Source organism: Salvia miltiorrhiza, chromosome 8 (genome assembly GCF_028751815.1).
Source record: "Salvia miltiorrhiza cultivar Shanhuang (shh) chromosome 8, IMPLAD_Smil_shh, whole genome shotgun sequence".
NCBI classification, from domain to species: Eukaryota; Viridiplantae; Streptophyta; class Magnoliopsida; order Lamiales; family Lamiaceae; genus Salvia; species Salvia miltiorrhiza.
Genome location: NC_080394.1, coordinates 46,477,843 through 46,499,003, shown reverse-complemented (window position 1 = coordinate 46,499,003; position 21,161 = coordinate 46,477,843). Strand labels below are relative to the sequence as shown.

Below are 21,161 nucleotides of genomic sequence, written 5' to 3'. Positions count from 1 at the left end.
GCTGTTCTGAAGACTGAAGACTGAAGTTGCCAACTGAAGCATCAGTCGAAGAATCAGTTTTGACTGATTACTTAATGTGAGCCACGTGGAATCAGCGGACTGATACTAAAGTCAAGTATCAGTTAAACATTCTTCGTCGGACTGAACCTCCAACGTCCAATGGAAGCCACGATGATTACATATATTCTCTTAGACCTTACGCAAACCTTGTTTATCTAAAGCCTAGGTCAAACTAACTCCAAAGTACTTGTTCTTTGAAGTTTAGTTGGCAAGTTTTCAAATCTCCCTTCAACCTACTGAATCGAGTGTTTATGTTGTAAATGAGTTCAGGAAGGTGTTCTGTCTCCGTGAGATCCTAGTGCCCAGTGCGTGCTAGGAGTGAGAAATCCAACAAGGTGTGTTGGTACTGAAGATTGGATCTTCAGTTGTTTCAGTTGTGTGCACCCGCAAGCACACGTTCAGGTTTGCTGTGCACCCGTAAGCACGAGCATCGGTTTGCAGTACACCCGTAAGCACTTGCTAGTGAAGTTGTTGGTCTGATCAACTGACCATGGATGTAGGAAGTGTTTTCCAAACCACTTAAAAATCTCTGTGTTATTTACAGCTTTTAGTATTTACTTTCTTACTTGTGTTCTTCCCTTCGTAAACTGAAAACTGATTAATCGCAAAGAGAAACCTAAAGACTGACAACGTGTTTAACTCACAGGCTATTTCAAAACAAAGTTTTCCGCTGCGTGTGTTATCAGTCTAACTGATCTATCTTCTGATAATCAGTAAGATTTATAACATCTCTGTTTATCAAACTCGACTGAAGCCTTACGTGTATCAGTTAAGTTCTTTGACTTAACTGATAACTCTTTACTGAAGAGTATTCAGTATCAGTCGTCCACCATGTTTTGGTCAAAACTCTTTTCAGTAAACAGGTTGTGTGAGTTTGTGTTTTGAAGTTCCATTTTGATTTCTTGTAAAGATCAAAAATAGCCTATAGGTGTATTCCCCTCCCTCCATACACCTATTTGAGACCCCCTCCGGACCTAACAATTGGTATCAGAGCAGGTTGTTCGCAAGAACAATTCTGTTTTGATCAGGTTCTATCTGAACTAGATCCTACAGAGGGTTATTTTCATATCTTAAAATACTTTCAAGATTTTTCTTGAGTTTGCATGCTCTGTGTTCTTTTCTCCTCTCCTGTGTGTTCCTTTTTCTTTACCTCATGAACCGGACCAAGAAAGACTCCTTAAGCGACTATGTCAAATCATTCTTTCGAGGTGTCAACGGACTTGAGATTGGACCATTGGATTCAGACCTCAACGATAGACTCATCTTTCCAGAAGAAAACCAGAGTCCAACCCACTCACCTCCAGGAAAAAATTGCTATTATGATCAAGCTCGACATGAATATCAAGACCTGAGAATGAGATTTGAAAATCTCCTTAGGGAGCACAGGAAAATTATCAGAGAAATTATCTATGTGCAAGACGTTCGAAGGAATGTCATGTACTATATCTCAGATGAAGTCGAAGCTGATAGAAGAAACGTTCAAGAGCGCAGACTGATCAATAGACTGAAACTTCTATAGTCTTAGAAGTAAGAACTTCTACCTCGTCTTGAAGAAACAGAAATGAACTTCAAGAAGACGTCAGGAATGTTTGAAGGAGTGATCCATGAAGCAACTCTGCAGACCAGAAGAAAGATGAAGCAAGAGAAGCAGGTGTAGTAACAGTCAAAACCGAAGTGCCTGAAGAAGAATCAGTTATCTATTTAGGGGGAACTTCCACTACTTTTAACGTCCCATTCAAAACTGGCTGACGTGTAAGTTTCTCTCAATGAGTTTATAAGTTCAATGACTATTTTTCGTTTATGACTTTCTATTGAAAACTGTTACTAGGCTTATTTGTAATGATGATATCTTATCCTTATTTGATTTATGATGTTTAGAATTTTTGTCTAAATATGGTTGTAACACGTTCGCACGATCCCGCCCTTTTTACTAACAAGCGAACTGATCCACACGTGTCAAGTCTCTATTTGCACGTATTTTAAAAGATCATTGAAACCGCCTTGTGCACGATCTTCCACATTCTTTTCAAATCCCTTCATCTTCTACAAAAGATTTACTCAATCTCTGAGAACTCATTCGCTTCAAATCAAACAGTGTCTTCTTTCTTCTTGACTCACCGTGAAATCCACAGTTTAATCTTTGTGAGAAACTTTCAAGATTTTTGCCGAAGTCCCTCATCTCAAAATCTACTCATGGCAAGATCTTCAAAATCCATCTCTCAACAAGTTGTTTGTTACGAGCCCATCGCCACAACTGAGGCTCTTCAGAAGCTCCCTGAACAATGCAAGATCAATGAGATCTTGAGCCGACATGGATGAACAAAGTTTTTTCGCAGTGCACCAGACTTTTTACTCGACGAATAGACCATCAAAAAGTTCTATGACACCATTTAGATTGACGAGTCGACTGGTGACTACACAGCAGAAATCAACAGCTTCACCAACGAAGATTTCTCGGAGTCGATAAAGTTTACTATCAACATCTCTCGAGCAGCAAGAGAACTATTCAATCTACCTGCTGATGGCCTTGCTCCAATCTTCTCAGATGAAGAAGCCACCAATCTCATGAGAGATGCCCTGATGGATGATGCCTCCTCCAACACGAACATCAAGAACGTCTTGAGTATGTCAAGACTTCATCCTCATCTCAGACCCATTGCCAAGATGATCAAGAGATGCTGGTTTGGCATTCTTGGATCACCAGATCATCTGTCAAGACCGCACAAACTTGTGCTGATCGCACTGTTGCAGGAAGGCCTATTTAACTAGGAAAGGGCATATCTTCAAATTCTTGCTGAAGAAAAGAGGGAAACTCACTCCTCCAGACACTTACGACAAGGGATAAGAGTGTCATCCTTGATCCTGCACAGCACAAATCAGATTCAATGCTTCTGGAAGAACACCACCAAAGTTCCTTCAACAATTCACCTTTTTGAAGGGCGAATGAGCACAACCAGAGTGATTCCCAGTGTGATAAATCAAACCCCTGTTTCAACAACAGAGGTTCACTACAGAACTCGAGGCTCAGTCAAAAGGAACCTCAACAGTTTTGCAACTCCAGTCAAGATCGTTCTTGACTCTCCTCAGCCACAATCCAAAGAACACATTGAGGAAACTGTTTAGAATATATCAAAGGAAGTGCCGATTCCAGGTGGCGAAAATTCGCATCAACTACCGTCAACCTCTGCTGATCCTCCTCAATGTCAAGAAGAACAATAACCAAACAGGTCACAAGCAGCTGACAAAGAAGAAAGTCCAACAGAAGAGCTCCTTCCTCCTCTCATCGGATTTTTCTAATTCTGTCTCGAAGGCTTCAATAAGAAGGCCAAATATGCCGAGCCTGCTGATATCAATGTTGCATCATCATCCACAGTGACACCGCTCGCACTTCTCAAAAACTATCTGATGCTCCTTGCTCAACATTGTGTCTCTGTCACTTTTCCTTCTATCATGGCAACCAAGTATGCTGAAGAGTTTCAAGACCTCGTCAGCTACTTCTTCTTCATCTTCGTCAAGACTATGCCCAGATCCAGGCTTCATGGAATTGACGAAGTTCTTTCAAATGCTAAAATGGAAGCTCTTGATGATAGTGTCTTTGATAAATTTAAAGTCACAAATCTCTGGGATGCAATCCATGACTGGTCTCCCAACTTCAGACAGTACCTGATCTCCAAAGGTCTTCTCGTGGAAGATCTCAACAGTGATGATGAAACTCGCCTTGAGTCTCCAAATCATCAAACTATTCCGTCAGATGAAAATATAAGGAATGAAGACTCAGTTGATGAAATTCCGAAGTCGGCAAAACCTTCTTCTGACGAGGAAATTCAACTGCTAGATGAAAGGCTGCTCATACAAGAAAATGAGACCTATGATCTCAAGATCAAATTTGCCTTCCTTGAATCAACTGTCATGAATCTTCAACATCAATTGGGAATTCAAACCGAAGGCAGCGCAATGCCTGAGTCTCACGACCACAAGAATCTTGAAGAAGACAAGAAAGGAAAAGGGAAGGAAGCTGCTGAGACATCCGAAAGTCCAGAGAAGAAAACAAGTAAGAAACTACGCATCAACTGAAGATAAAGGAATGTCCAGGATGTCAATTGTCTTTTAATTTCATATTCTTGTAATTGTTGTTCTTAAACCTTGTTGTTGCTCTGAAACTGTTAGATCTTTAGTTTTACTTGTTTTTATCGCTGACTGCTCTATCACTAAATCTTTCATTTACTTAACTGGCCATCACACTGAGGGGGAACCTTGTTCTTTTATCCTCTGCATCTTAATTCTCTACAGTTACTGTTCATTTGAGACACACACCTTTCCTGACTGATTGTTGGGAACTTGATTGAAATATTCTTAACTGTAACTGATAAGAACTGAGATGATTTTTGTTTAATTGTTAACTGGTGACCAAGTTTTTCTTGATAATCAAGATTTATTCAATTTACCGTTTGAACATATTCTGATCTTCGCATGATTTGATCTCCGCCCCTTTTTCATGATTAAGAGATTACGTCAAATATTCTTCATCATTTAAAATCTCTTATTTTAAGGTATTTCTCTGACGGGCATTTAACGGATTTCAAAAATTCATTAAATTCAGCTTGGCGCACGAATATAAAACCGTCGATGTCTTTTCAATTGCCCTGAGTAATTGTTCATCTTCCACGATCACACTTTGTCACCACGTCTGCCTCTCATCTCATCAACACGTTTGTACTCTCTCTCTTGCATTCAATCTAACCTCCACTCCATAGCCATCATCTGTGAGATTCTTGTTGGATTTGTATACTGAAAGCAAGAACTTTATGCTTGTATACAATGATTCCTGTTTTCACTATTCTTATCTCCTATCTGATTGTGTTCATGATTGCATATGTATGTTCTTTATCTCTGTATAAGTAGATTATATGGTGTGTTGTAGATCACAGAAGACCATATAATTGGAATAACCTTAAGAGATATAATATGATCACAGCCGAAATAACTCTAGGACAAGTTATTGGTTTAGGCTGCAGTATAGATGGAAGTAGTTCGTCTTGGCTACTTATCTATACTGGTACGTCATTACGTATTGATAGGACCACAGTTTGAGATGTATTCTTCTATCTGACTTAAGTGAAGAATCAAGATCTCGGTGACTTATAAATCTTAATACTAATAAGTATTCAGATATATATATTAATTCGTATATCACTTTGACTTACTATGGGTGAAAGTTATATACTAACTCGAGTACTCTGTATCTTGGGTGATAGCGGTTGATATATGATATTTGATTATCTGTATTAGTACCCGTATCCGGTATAGGATAATGACATCCCCTTATGGAGCTCAATAAGGTTTATTACGCTAAACCCTGCAGGTTGATTAAGTTCAGGCGTAATAATAAAGTTTGAGTGGTACTGCTTAAGGAATTATTAAGAGATTAATTAATTTAAGCTGTCAGAGCTCTAATTAATTAATGGATGTCGGATATTTTAAATACGGAGATTTAATAAGTCTAAATACAAGCCCCGACTCATCACCGGCAATAAAGGGGTAAGTGAGTATCGGTTCTCTAGTGGAATGAACTGATATTTATAAATTAATTATGGTCTGGGCTGACCATAGATAAATTAATTTATTTGAGGCTCATCTTTATTCCTGGTATCTGGTCCCTGGGCTGGCCCAATGTCTCCTAGCCCAAGTAGGGCAGATTTTCGGCCCTCACTAGAAACTGGCGCCCCCTCCTCCTTTTTCTATATTATTAAATACAGCTGTCAGCTCTCAGGAAAACACACTGACAAAATTAGGGTTTTGAGAGCAGAAAGGGGCGCAGAGAACGTGAGTGATTTTCTATCTTGGGAATTTCCATAGCTCGTTGTCCATCCAACGTTGGGAATTGAGCGGGATACAGTCGAGAAGATCAGAGCTGGAGTCAGATTCTTTCGACACGATCATCAACAGTTTGTGCATCCGATTCTCAAGTAAGTTTTCCTAACACCTGTGTGCAGCTGTTAAATTCATAGGAGCATGTTAGGTTTTAATCGTTGTATGATGAATTAATAATAATCCAAGAAACGATCATCGGGCAATCGAGTATTAATTCAATTTAATATTCCTTCAATTGGTATCAGAGCCCAGGATTAATTTCTTGGCTCTATTATTAATTTATGTACGATTAATAATGTGCGTTTGTTTAACTGCTGTTGTTCTTCGTGATTCGTTGATTCGTGGGATACGTCGTTTGACGTTGTAATCAGTTTTTCACCACGAGAAAATCCGTGGTTAGATTAGAATTTCAATTGTATTTGTTTTTCCGATGTAAATCTGTAAAACCGAGGAACGAAATGAGGATGACGACGAATCAACAACGAGGAACGGTGTTTGGAGTAACGGAGGCGCAACGGGCACGGAGCGAGCAAGGCCGCCGGCGCCGAGGGCTGCGCGCGCACGAGTGCTTGCGCGATGTGCGTCGCGCGCCTGGGCAGGCGCCGTGCGCCCTTGCTGCTGCTGTTCGTGCGGGTCAGGGCGAAGAGGAGGCGAGCGATGGGGGCAGCGCGCACCTCGGGCAGTGCCTGTGCGCTGTGCGCGCGGCGTGCCTGGGAGACGACGCACTGCCGCTGTCGCTACTGCTGCTGTCCACGCCGAGGGACCTGCTGCCGCTGCTGTCGCCGTGCGCCGAGTGCTGCTGCTGGAGTCGACGAGGGACGAGGGCTGGGCGTGCTGGGGCCGTGCGCACGCGTGCCTGCCGGCTGCGTGCAGCGCGCCCAGCGCCGCACTGCTCGGCCGTCTGCCCGACTGCTGCTGCACGAGGATTGCCGAGGCTGCCGAGCCGAGGCGGCTGCCACCACGCCGGGGCTGCTGCTGCCGCGCTGGTTTGGCTGCTGTCAAGGCTAGGAGGCGGCGGTACCTAGGGTTCCAAACCCTAGGTGGTGCAGCTCAAATCCTAGGGGGCCCAAACCCTAGCTTGACGGGCCCATGTATTCGGGCCAAGTTTTTTTATTCAGTTTTGGGCTTGTTTTCTATTTTATTTTGTAATAGAATAGATGTTGGGTTTCCACGAATGGGTCACGAAGAATTTTAATTCTTTTATTACTGTTCTTTGCATGTCGTGGTTGTTAATCCCTTATGCTCTTTACCTGCTTTTGCACGTCTTTGCTTGTTAATATTTGTTTATTAACTGCGCTTAGACAAGCATGATAGTAGGTTTATCGTTTTCCTAAATATGTTTTAGAATTCTGCGAGCATGATTTACATGTTGCGTTCTAGAGAAGCATGTTTAGGTTTATGTGCTTGAGCATGAACAAACCTTTTGAAAGAAAAAGACTAAGATGTTTAATAATTTTTATAGTAATTATAAATTATTTTTAGACCTCCACATGCGGTCTCTAGACAAAGTGATTAGCAATATGAGTAACGGTCCACCCCACGTGGCTTACTTCATATCTGTTTCTCATAAGTTTGTCAGAAGAGGTTTCTATAAAAAATATTTAAACCATTGAAGTAGTGGGAGTTATGCAGTAACGGTCCACCCCACGTGGCTTACTTGTGTAATTTTCATAAGTACTTTGGAGAATGGTATTAAATAAGATAACCAAGAAAATTAAATTGAAAGCGACATGGTCCGCGTGAGTATGTTAATTTCGAGAATTTAATTTTTAAGGTTAAAATGTGGTTATTGCTTAGATATTTGTTGCGGCAGAGGGAGTGATGGGCCGTGGGAAAGAGGTCCTTGTTGCTGCCAAGGGATCTGCTTCTTCGTCGAAAGGCGGGAAAAAGAAGTGGAAAGGTCCAAAGGGCAAGCATGATCATGAGGCTAGTGGGAGCGGTAAAGCCAAAGTAGATGGCCCTACCGGCGGCGTGAACAAGCCAACGGGCAAGGGAAAGTGCTTCAAATGCGGCAAGGTTGGGCATTGGAAGAAAGATTGTCCAGTGCTCAAGGCAAAGGGACAAGGTACGTCACAAGTTTTAGTAACTGAAACATGTTTAGCTTCGTTTTCTACTCATTCGTGGGTAGTGGATACGGGGGCAACTGACCATGTTTGTTACACCTTGCAGGGCTTCAAGCCAACAAGGGAGCTAGCAAGTGATGAGATCACCATCTCCATGGGCAATGCGTCGAAGGTCGCAGCAGTTGCTATTGGAGATTTATCTTTATGTTTTGGTGATGACATTTTAGTTTTGAGAGATATTTTGTATATGCCGGTGTTTCGGCGGAACATAATTTCTGTTTCAAAATTATTTTTGAATGGATATTCTGTTATTTTTGATAGGGGTGTTTCTATCATGAGAGATAACAAGACTATTTGTTCTGGAATTTTGAACAACTCTCTCTATACTATTACATGTCCAATTAATAACTCTGTCCATGTTGCATCTACATCACAAATCCTTCCAAATCCGAATAAGAGGAAGTATTATTCTCATGAACAATATACACATACTTGGCACCTAAGATTGGGCCACATCAATCTAAATAGGATCCAAATGCTCGTTTCAAATGGAGTCTTGAAAGACTTTCAAGCTGTTCCATTTAGAACCTGCGAATCCTGTATAGAGGGAAAGATGACGGCAAGTCCTTTTAAGGCCAAGGGGAATAGGGCCTCGCATGTGTTAGAATTGATTCACTCTGACTTGTGTGGACCGATGTCCACTAGAGCTCGTGGAGGGTATGAGTACTTCGTCACTTTCATTGACGATTACTCAAGATATGGGTATATTTACCTACTTCAACGCAAGTCTGAATGCTTTGAGAAATTTAAAGAATTCAAGGCAGAAGTGGAGAAGAGAAGGGGTAAATCTATCAAGTCATTGCGGTCTGATCGCGGTGGCGAATACCTCGGAAACGAATTCTTACAGTACTTGTCAGAATGTGGGATTACATCCCAATTGACTGCACCGGGTACTCCCCAACAGAATAGTGTAGTAGAGAGAAGAAACAGAACTCTTATGGAAATGGTACGATCAATGATGAGTTATGCATCTTTGCCTATTTCGTTTTGGGGATATGCCTTGGAAACAGCGGTTTATTTGCTAAATAGGGTACCGTCCAAATCGGTTCCTAAAACTCCTATCGAGTTATGGTCAGGGCGTCAGCCCAGTTTGAACCATATAAAGGTATGGGGTTGTCCTGCATACGTGCTAGACAAGGAAGCGAAGAAATTGGAACCCAAGTGCGAATTAATGCTGTTTGTAGGATATCCTAAGGAAACGAAATGTGCTTATTTTTATAATCCTAAGGATCAGAAAGTGGTTGTTAGCACCAACTCACGATTCTTAGAGCATGATTATATAAATGAGCACAAGTCTAGGTCCGAGATTGTCCTTCAAGAAATCGAAGGCAATGGACAGGCGATTCCATCACCCCAGCCAAGTGTGCAAGTGAATGCACCACAAGACACTGCACAAACCATTGTCACAGCTGTACCACCACCGCTTCGTCGTAGTGGGAGGGTTGTAGTTCAACCCGATCGATTTATGTTCTTGGGAGAATCTTCGGATCTACTTCCTGTTGATGAACAAAAGGATGTCGACCCTGATAACTATAGACAAGCGATGAAAGATCAAGATGCAGATTCTTGGTACGAGGCCATGGTTTCTGAGATAGAATCCATGGGTGCTATGGATGTATACGAAAAGACCGAACTACCAGATGGCTTTTTAGCTATAGGTAGTAGGTGGGTATACAAGAGAAAGAGAGATTCGGATGGCGAAGTCGCAGCTTTTAAAGCTAGACTGGTGGCGAAAGGTTATACCCAGGAACATGGTATAGATTATGATGAGACCTTTTCGCCGGTTGCCATGCTCAAGTCTATCCGAATACTCCTTGCCATAGCAGCCCACATGAACCTTGAGATTTGGCAAATGGATGTCAAGACCGCTTTCCTAAACGGTTTCCTTGAAGAAGGAAGGGACATCTATATGCAGCAACCTGAAGGGTTTGTGAAGAAGGGCGAAGAGCATCTTGTGTGGAAGTTTAAGAAGTCCATTTATGGACTTAAGCAAGCTTCGAGGTCATGAACAAACGTTTTGACGAGGTCATTAAATCCTATGGATTTACTCGTTGTGAGAACGAAAGTTGCGTGTACCGTTTAGATGCCAATGGTGACGTGGTTTTCCTTGCACTTTATGTAGATGATATCCTCCTCATTGGCAACAATGTTGAGCTATTATCAGACATAAAGAAGTGGTTATCCGAACAGTTTCAAATGAAAGACTTAGGAGATGCAGCGTACATCCTGGGGATCAAGGTCGTTCGTGATCGCCAGAAAAGGATGTTGAGCTTATCTCAAGCGTCTTACATTGATACTGTGATTGCTCGTTTTAGCATGCAAAATGCCAAGAAAGGCTTGCTACCTTTTAGACATGGCATTCATCTGTCTAAGGACATGTGTCCTAAGACGCCTAGTGAGGTTGAGGAGATGAGGAAGATACCCTATGCTTCCGCCGTAGGTAGCCTCATGTATGCGATGCTCTGCACGAGACCTGATATTTGCTATGTCGTTGGCATGGTTGCAAGATATCAGTCGAACCCTGGACCAGGACACTGGACTGCGGTAAAACATATTCTCAAGTACCTAAAGAGGACTCGAGATTATAGGCTAGTTTACCAGTCAGACAGTCTATTTCCTTTGGGTTACACCGATTCGGATTTCCAGGCTGACCGGGATGAGAAGAGATCTACCTCTGGTTATGTGTTTACCTTGGGAGGTGGAGCCGTATCGTGGCGGAGTGCAAAGCAGAAGTGCATTGCAGACTCCACCATGGAAGCCGAGTATGTAGCTGCTTCGGAAGCTGCTAAGGAGGCTGTATGGTTCCGGAACTACCTCTTGGATCTAGGATTGGTCCCTAATTTATTGTGATAACTCGGGTGCAGTGGCAAATTCTAAGGAACCCAGGAGCCACAAGGCGTCAAAACACATAGAGAGAAAGTACTACATCATACGAGAAATCGTAAACAGAGGAGATGTGCTAGTAGAAAAGATTGACACATTGGAGAACCTAGCTGATCCTTTCACGAAGAGCTTACCGCAAAAGGCCTATGAGAAGCATGCTCAAGGGATGGGATTGCGGTTGATGCCACCCACTTAGAGAAAAACTTTCAGTATAAGTGGGAGAGATGAAGTGAAGTTTTTGTAATAGCTAGTATTTAGACACATTGTATACTAAAAGTTTTGCTTTAGTATAAGTGGGAGATTGTTGGATTTGTATACTGAAAGCAAGAACTTTATGCTTGTATACAATGATTCCTGTTTTCACTATTCTTATCTCCTATCTGATTGTGTTCATGATTGCATATGTATGTTCTTTATCTCTGTATAAGTAGATTATATGGTGTGTTGTAGATCACAGAAGACCATATAATTGGAATAACCTTAAGAGATATAATATGATCACAGCCGAAATAACTCTAGGACAAGTTATTGGTTTAGGCTGCAGTATAGATGGAAGTAGTTTGTCTTGGCTACTTATCTATACTGGTACGTCATTACGTATTGATAGGACCACAGTTTGAGATGTATTCTTCTATCTGACTTAAGTGAAGAATCAAGATCTCGGTGACTTATAAATCTTAATACTAATAAGTATTCAGATATATATATTAATTCGTATATCACTTTGACTTACTATGGGTGAAAGTTATATACTAACTCGAGTACTCTGTATCTTGGGTGATAGCGGTTGATATATGATATTTGATTATCTGTATTAGTACCCGTATCCGGTATAGGATAATGACATCCCCTTAAGGAGCTCAATAAGGTTTATTACGCTAAACCCTGCAGGTTGATTAAGTTCAGGCGTAATAATAAAGTTTGAGTGGTACTACTTAAGGAATTATTAAGAGATTAATTAATTTAAGCTGTCAGAGCTCTAATTAATTAATGGATGTCGGATATTTTAAATACGGAGATTTAATAAGTCTAAATACAAGCCCCGACTCATCACCGGCAATAAAGGGGTAAGTCAGTATCGGTTCTCTAGTGGAATGAACTGATATTTATAAATTAATTATGGTCTGGGCTGACCATAGATAAATTAATTTATTTGAGGCCCATCTTTATTCCTTGTATCTGGTCCCTGGGCTGACCCAATGTCTCCTAGCCCAAGTAGGGCAGATTTTCGGCCCTTACTAGAAACTGACGCCCCCTCCTCCTTTTTCTGTATTATTAAATACAGCTGTCAGCTCTCAGGAAAACACACTGATAAAATTAGGGTTTTGAGAGCAGAAAGGGGCGCAGAGAACGTGAGTGATTTTCTGTCTTGGGAATTTCCATAGCTCGTTGTCCATCCAACGTTGGGAATTGAGCGGGATACAGTCGAGAAGATCAGAGCTGGAGTCAGATTCTTTCGACACGATCATCAACAGTTTGTGCATCCGATTCTCAAGTAAGTTTTCCTAACACCTGTGTGCAGCTGTTAAATTCATAGGAGCATGTTAGGTTTTAATCGTTGTATGATGAATTAATAATAATCCAAGAAACGATCATCGGGCAATCGAGTATTAATTCAATTTAATATTCCTTCAATTCTCCTGTCCCAAAACTCATTTTCTACAGATTCACAAAAATGGCCAAAACTGATGGAAAGAAATCTGGCACCAAGGAGATCGACTGCACCACCAGAGTAATCAAATACGAACAGTCGATAGACACTCCCTCATTTCAGACGAAGCCGGAACATGGAGAAGCAGATGAGATCCTGAATCAACACCGATGGATGACCTTCGTAACCAGAGAAGCAGATTACTTTCTCACTGATGTTGTCAAACAGTTCTATCAGAATCTGTGATTCAACGATTCTGGTGAAGTCCTCTCCACAATCACTGTTTTCACGACATCAGATTTCTCGGACAAACATGGAAGAAACTCTCAATGTTACAACCATTGTCAGAGATCTGTTCAATCTCCTGAACAGTGGTCCGTCACTCTCATCTATCTCAGATGAGGAAGCCAACGCCGCTCTCAAAATGGCAATGAAGAAGCCAAATGAGTCCACTGAAGGGACTCTTGTTCTTTCTGTTCTTCAGCCTAGATACTCTCTGCTAGACAAAATCATTCAGAAATATTGGATAGGTGCGACGGGAACTCCAGACAAGGCGTCTCAACCCCAGAAGAATATCTTGGCCGCTCTCTTGAAGGAAGGACCCTACAACTGGGAATAGGCTTATCTCAATCTCTTCTTCAGCGTGCCTCACAATTCCAAGCCCGCAAACTTGCTCCGACAGGGAAACAGGGTTTCTCAAATCATAATCCAGGGGACGAAGAATTTTCCCTTAGTTTTCTGGTCGGAGATGCTATCATTCTCTGATAGCTTTCTGATTTATGCTTAATTGTTCGTAATTTAGGGGTTTGTTTGTGCCATGTTAGAGTTAATTATTCTGGAATTTGGTGCGTTTATGAGTCTGTTTTATGCTTTGCAGGAGATTTTTATAAAATAGGACAAAGAATGATATTCTGGAGATTTTGGATTAGAATTGCATTTTTAGGCGCAAACTGGTGCCCAGAGCGGAATAGTTTGCGCCAAAGCAGAGCTGACAATCCCGCGCCAGAACTGACCAAGCTCGACAGAGGTGAAATGCCATAGCCAGAGCTGACTTCCATAGTCAGAGCTCATCATCTCCAGAGCAGAACTCATTTTCCAGAGCAGAGCTAGAACTCGACAGAGCTGAAGCTCAGTCACCAGAGCGGACTTTACTCGCCAGAGTCAACACAATTCTAGAGCTGGCAATTTCTCGCCAGAGTTACCAAGACATTCCAAACAAGTCATCTTCGCTGCAATCTCCTGAGCACGCACGATTCTATTTTAGGCGGAGATTTGCTGGGCCTTCATGTTTCCTTTAGGGTTGTTTGGTAGTCTATAAATAGGGCCTTAATGTTCATGTAATAATCATCTTTTGCCTTAATCTTTTGCTTCCGCCTTCGAGAATTAATCTTCCGCCAGGCAGCGAAGCACTTAGGGTTTTTCAAGTTTTCATAGTTCTTCAAGATTTTAAGATTTCTTTTCTAGTTAGATTTAAAGTTTCGTTTGATTTAGTTTTCTATTTCGAGTTGTTATCAAGTGACAGTGATTTCATCCTCGCGACGTTTTATGGTATTTCGTATTTACTTTAATTTCTTTGCATCGTTATTTAATTATGTTTTGCTTTCGATCATGCAATTTTGTTTATGTCAATTAGATTAGAAGCTTTTATTTACAAGTATTTAAATTCTTAGCCTAGTAGCGTTTAAGTTCAATTCGCCTTTACTTTACCATTTAATTCTGCCTATGTTTTAATAGTTTATTTCTGCTTAAGTATTTGAGTTTTGCCTAGTTAATTTTAAGTTCAAGTTTTAAGTTTATGTTTTAATTACAAGCATTAGTTTAATTTCTTTTCCGCTTAGTTAATTCTTAAGTTTATGTTTCTAGTTAAGTTTAAATTCCAAAGCTTTAGTTAATTTTACTGCTTTCAATCCAACCTTTATTGCTTTCGTGTGATACAATTAAGAGCCCTTTAAGATCTTCCTTGAGAGACGACTTTGGGTCAACTTAGCATTGCTAGAGTGTCCTTGTCCTATTGCAAGTCAATCTAGAGGTGTTTAGGTTGAGTCAAAATTTTGGCGCCGTTGCCGGGGAAGGTTTTAGGCTTTTTAATTGTGTCACTTTTCTTTCTATTTTTACTTGCTTTGTTTATTTTCCTTTTTCTTGTTTTTATTACTTTCTCCTGCCGGTGCGTTTAATCCGTGTGTTAAGTGTTGTGTATGCAGGGACGCCGTAGTCTGAAAAGAAAACTGGTGTCTCCCTTGGACAACACGAACGCGGGAATTTTCAAAAAGGCGGATAGAGCAGACGAGTTCTACTTTGACTCTGGCTCTAGATCGAACTCTGACTCTGACTCTGATCGATCAGAGCAGACTATAGAAAGGAAGGAAGAAGCCGACTCTGACTCTGGCCGTTCAGAGCAAACTTTAAAAGAGGAAAATGAAGAAATGGCACAGAATAATCCACAATACATGGGAGACTTCACCAGGCCCGTCATAGGGGACACTAATACCTTGTCTATTGTGCTCCCTATCGCCGTCAGAAACTACAACTTGAAGCCGAATGATTCAAGTTAGCTACCTCTATTTTTACGGGATGCCGAATAAGGACGCCCTGTAGTTCATTCGTGATTTTTGCAATCAAGTGCAAACCATCCCACTGAAGATCTGTTAAAGCTCAAGTGCTTCCCTTATGCACTTAAGGATAGGGTGAGGACGTGGCTGCTATCTCTGCCGCCCAATTCCATCACCATGTCGCAGCCCGATCCCCGACGCTGGTGATAGCGAGGTACGAGTATCGATACGACTATTTTAAAAGAATAAAAGACAAGAATAATAGATTGAACATCAAGCGGAAGTTAGCATGAAAAAGTGCTAAGGAAATCATCATAAATCAACTCCAGGGGTACAAACGTCAACATCATCATAACTCCATAAATATTGGGAATTTCAAGAACAAAAACAAAACGGGTATAGCTCATTTTTCGTAAGGAATCATAATATATAGAGTATCGCAGCAAAAGGCGAATCGATTATATGTATGAAGACATATAACCGCGAGTGAATTGCTTAAACTCAAAAGAAAAGATAAAGTATCTCATTTATCAAGACTCTATTAATCATAAAGGCAAAACAATATTATAATACATTGATTGAAACGTTTCCCCCACCAGCACCAGACCAATCTCGCTCCCCGCTTAGCCTGCACATTTAAAAATATATGCAGGGCGTGAGTACATAATACTCAGTGGGCAAACGCCGAAAAACAAGAAAGGTGCTCTTAGAGCTATAGGTTTGTAACTTGCCACGTCTCAGCAATACACATGAATAATTTAGCGTAAATGAACCTGTGTAAGCAGTTTTAGTAAACATCATGCACAAATGACAGCTGTCTAAGATCTCAACATGTATGCACCACATCTACAACTCATCATCATCAAAGGTACTGAGAAGTAGGCCTCCTTCTCAAGTACCGTGATCGGCCGACCCGAAGACAGCTCGCGGTCACCTCTGTGCACATTAGCCCTGGCAGGATAGCTATCAACTGCCCAGGACCCGAATTCGTCTCATCTCATCTGTAGAGGGTGACATACAGGCTCAACATCAAAAATTGGCAAGTCAAACAGTTCTCAAACATCATTTATCTCAAAACATTTGTTAAACTCATAACATCATCAAACATTTTAGAAAGCTCGTATGATATATGTATACTCAAAATATTGCCCACCTGAAAGAAAACAGGTGACTTACTTCTTCGTCTCGCTCGGCCTTCATAAATCATCATCATCGTCATCGAAGGTTCATGTGATAAAACAAACCTTAGTCAGAAACACATTTACTAAAACCAATCTCGTCTCAAACTATAACTTCTCACTCAACGTCTATTTACCCAAATACATCTCGATCCCTAGGTATACTTAACTTCTAAGGATTCACACGTCCTTCTCTCGACTTAACACTCAACTCGGATCAAACTCATAGCAAACAAGCACTTAAACAAGCATAAACACATAAGCATATAAAAACACACATAGACAAGTCAAAAACAAGCTTCATTCTGCACTGTCTCGAACTAAAAATGTCACCATACTCGGCACAGAACTCCACTGGAGTCATGACCTAAGCTAGTTGAAACCTCTTTGAGTCTAGTTTCATTCAATAAAAAGTTGGCTTAAAAACTCCAAGTAATTTAGGAGATATGACTGTTTTACTACAGTCTACCCAATTCGGCAGTTTTGAGCAATCGAAAACTATGATTTTTGAAAAATAGTAAACGTTACCAAAAAGATTCGTAATTTGGTGGTTACTTATATAAGACACTCGTGTCTCAACAATAAAAATGTGGACTTCAAAAAGTTAGGGAAAGATACTGGAAAAGGCGACTCTATTGGCTACTCACCGAACATTTCGGTAGAACGTAGCAGTTTTGGTTTTCAATTTTATACAAAATTCTAAACCAAGTCCAAATGACTTGAAATTTTACCGGTATGCTCAAGACTCTAGAATATACTTAGTATAAAATTTTCAAGTCGTTTGGGTAACAAAAACCCATCGAAATCAGTAGGTCAGTGCGTCACGAAAAACATCTCCCAACTCAAACACACAAGCAACCATGCTCTACTCTACACTTCATCAATAAAAACTACTTAAAACTCAACTTCAACACTTATAGCACTTAAAAACATTCAAGTATGAACATATTACTCAAGCTCGATTCTTCTCTTACATCACAAACTCAAATCTCAAGAAAACGTTTCAAGAACGCATCGTTTCAAAACTCATCTCATTTTCATGCTCAAAATTACTCAATCACTCATATATGACCTCATACATCACATAATTCATTACACATACATATATTCTCTTATATCATGCAAACTAAACTCAAATAAAAACTCACGTATCGACGTGGATGTTTACTTTGTTTTTAAGTGTTATTGTTGGGTTGTGTGATACACATTCGAGCATGCTCTGTTGACTCATCCAAAAACACCTAGTGGATGGACTCGAATTTATACGAGGTCATCCTAGGGCGGTAAGGTGACTCAAGTCGTCTCTCAAGGAAGGCTTAGCAGGGCTTCGATCGTGCTACTCACAGGAAACAGGAAAGAAAACCTAAACACTCTAATCAGAAGCTGGGTCTGACACTCTCTCCGATTAACTAGCGCGTAATAGAAAGAAAGCAGTAAAATTATCTAGGCGAGAAATAAATATGAAGCAATAGATCAAGCATAATACTTAGGGTTCTAAGCTAATTAATCTAGAAGCGATAAATAACCTAAAAACGTAAAGCAATATTTATCTAGGTGCATAAAGAAACAATTATCTAGGCGATGAAAACATCAAAATCATAAATCAAATATCATTATCTAAGTGCTCGATTATCTAGGCAATGCAATAACAAGAAAGCTTGTAAAGATTAACTAATCAAAATGAAGAACTTACAATCGATTCAATGAAAACAACGATCTAGCGGAATCCACAAGTATCTAAAATGTTTCTATCTACCTAAACTAAGGGAAAAAGGCATAAAATCGCAAGTGGAGGCTGGGAGAAAATCGGATATGAATGAAACCCTCAAAATCGGATTTTATAGCAATTTTCATAACTATCGGATCTGCCCAGGGGCGGCGGCGCCGTGGACGGCGACCGCCGTGGGACGGCGCCGCCGTGGGTGCCTTTCGCGGATTCCTCTTGAAAATTGCATGGCCCGCGCCGTGGGGCCGCGGCCGCCTTCATGACGGCGGCCGCCGTGATACGGCGGCGCCGTGGACGGCGGCCGCCGTGGGACGGCGGCGGCCGTGAGCTCTGCCTCCGAAACTGCTTCAAACGATGCCAAAACGCGCGGCTGCTCCCGATTCCTGCACACAACCGTAATACACCCAAAAAACATCGAGCAAGTGAAGGATAGATCAAAAAGACACGAAGCATGCTCGAATGCACAACAACAAGACCCGTAAAATCATCACAAAATAGGGCTAAACAACCCCCCCACACTTAAATCCTTGTTTGTCCTCAAGCAACAATCACAACATCGAAAGGAAATCCACAAGCGATTCTTCTCACCAAGCAAACACAAACCAATCCAAGTCCTTCAAGATATCAATGCCCCCCAAATCAAGTGTTCAAAGCTAAGGTTTAAAGTGCAACAACAAGGTGATACAACTCAATCCGATCAGACCCAATTCTCCGCTAAGGGTGAATTTCCTAATGCAATTTCCTTTACAATCATATCTCATTCCTTTTCATATTCTTTCACTTTTTCACAATATACTTCTCATTTTTTTTTTGGGGTCAAGTTATTTTCGCTCTTAATAGATGGGCCATAATTCACGAGATTGCACTTTTGGAGGTGATCCAAAATGTTCTCGTGTGGTTTCTCATGCTCATAATGAAAACATTAGAGGAGCAGAGACCCAGACTATCAGAAACTCAACAACCAACCAAACAATTCAAACAAAGACAGATATTAGGAAATTGCACTGAAAACACTCCCCTTAGCAACTACCGGACAAATCACGTCAAGAGTTGCTCATCAGGGTGTTGCACCAAAACCTTAAACTAATTACACTTCATTGGGAACAAATCAATCAAGAAAACAAGGACAACAAACCACACAGACACAATCCGGAATCGCCAGTGAACTACCATCAATCATGCGATGTACTTAAAAACAGGCAAGAAAACAAGAGAAGGGGACCATTCGCCCCAACACAAGAAAGCCTAAGAACACAACAAGAAAACACCCACAGGAAAATACAAATACCAACAAACACGCCCCCCCACACTTAAAATCTGGCACTGTCCTCAGTGCAAACAAAAAGAGGGGTGAAAGAGGAAACTTCCCTAAGTACCGATCCAGTGGTGAGTCTGTAGTGTCCCACGATGTCTGCCCAACTCTCATCCAAAGAACACGCAGTCTCCAACGCAACACCCTGCACCAAACAACAAAAGCAACAAAACACAACACAAACGAAATGAAAGAAAAACGAAACAAGAAAAAGCAAGCAAACATGGGTTGCCTCCCATGCAGCGCAAGATTTTAAGTCGCCAGCCCGACTAAGAGAACCCCTTAACCAAAATCCGATTGGAGCTCCAGCTGCCTTAGCGCCCTTGTAAACACATCTTCTTGAATTGTAGATGCGGGTCCTCCAAATGAGCGTTCCATGCTCATATCATGAGATGCTCCTCTATCCACCCATCCAAGGAGATTGAGTGACATAACCTCATCGAACTTCTCTTCCAGTAGCAAGGCAGACAGAAAGCCTTGCTCTATATCATCTTCCTCGTGCAGCTTATCCAGAGATTTCTGCTCAATGTCAGCCTCATCCTGCAAGATAGCTAGGAATTCCTCCACAATCTCGTCCTCATTCTGTAACTTACTAAGGAGTTCCTGCACAATACAATCCTCATCCAAAGCATCAAATGTTTCAACATAAGAGCAGATTTGAATTAAGGAAGTGGGGGTAGTAGGTTTTTGATCAAAAACAGAGAAAGTTACCGCTCTACCTGCCCCTACCATACTTACAGTTCCCGTACCCACATCGATGCGAGTATGAGTGGTAGCCATAAAGGGTCGGCCAAGTAGCACGAGATGCCCATTGCTCGCCTCTAATCCCTTTTCCCTCATCAAGTACAACAAAATCAGTCAAAACACTAATCCCCCTCACGACCACCTCAACATCCTCAACAAGGCCTCGTGGGCTGCTAATGGCAGCCGTCAGCTAGCTCTATCTTAATATTCATGCATTTCAGCTCTTTATTTCCCAACCTCTCAAAAATATCAAGCGGCATCAAATTGACTGCCGCGCCCAAATCAAGCATTCCAAAAACCTTTTCAACCCCACCTAAGCTAATATCAAAAATAAAGCTACCTGGATCTCCTTGCTTGGGTGGTGGTTGGTCTGGTGCAACAGTGACAGGTGGCAGTGGCTCACTGGGGCATTGGGTAGCCTTGATTGCTTCCACTGTTTTGCTTCTCCATTTCCCCATGGTTATTGGGGCATTTTCCTTGACTACCGCTACGGCATGAGCTTGATGCGGCTGTTGGTCCTGGTTTGGGAACTTCCCAGTTGGCTGTTCTTGCTGCAACTGATTCAAGGCTCCTGTTAGTTGCCCAACTGTAGTCTCGAGGCGCTTGATGGTAGCACTCTGAGCCTCCATCGCCTGTTTGCTAGCTTGCATGAAAGCTTGCATCTGATCTTCCAATAAGGGGCCTGGAGGTTGGTGCTGCTGAGGTGGGTAGAGTTGCTGCGGTGATTGCTGTTGCTGATATGGTTGAGGGTAATGCTGCTGCTGAGGGAATGAGGGCTGCTATTGAGATCGGTAGAACTGCTGCTGGTTCTGATACCCCATTTGCTGTGAAGGTTGGGGGAACTGATTGCCTTGGTTTGATCCCGACCCTTGGCCAGGAGCTTGGTTCCTCCATCCTGAATTCTGCTCATTTCTCCAACCCGAGTTGGAGCCTTGTTGCCCTTGATTAAAGCTGGGCCTCTGTTCAAATTGAGTCCTCCCCGGATAGCCCTGAGCAGCATAGACTTCTGCTTGTCCTTCAGGTGGGAATTCGCCCATTCGATGGCACGCGTTAATTCCATGGCC

General features: G+C 41.6%; 1 protein-coding gene across 1 annotated transcript; it reads left to right on the top strand.

The window, feature by feature from the left end:
* The first annotated feature begins 7,741 nt into the window (after positions 1-7,741).
* Positions 7,742-8,170, top strand: LOC130996823 (glycine-rich RNA-binding protein RZ1C-like). Its single transcript, XM_057922101.1, has 2 exons — positions 7,742-7,996; positions 8,101-8,170. Exons 1-2 carry the CDS (start codon positions 7,753-7,755, stop codon positions 8,130-8,132), a joined length of 276 nt encoding a protein of 91 aa, XP_057778084.1. The 5' UTR covers positions 7,742-7,752; the 3' UTR covers positions 8,133-8,170.
* The last annotated feature ends 12,991 nt before the right edge of the window (positions 8,171-21,161 follow it).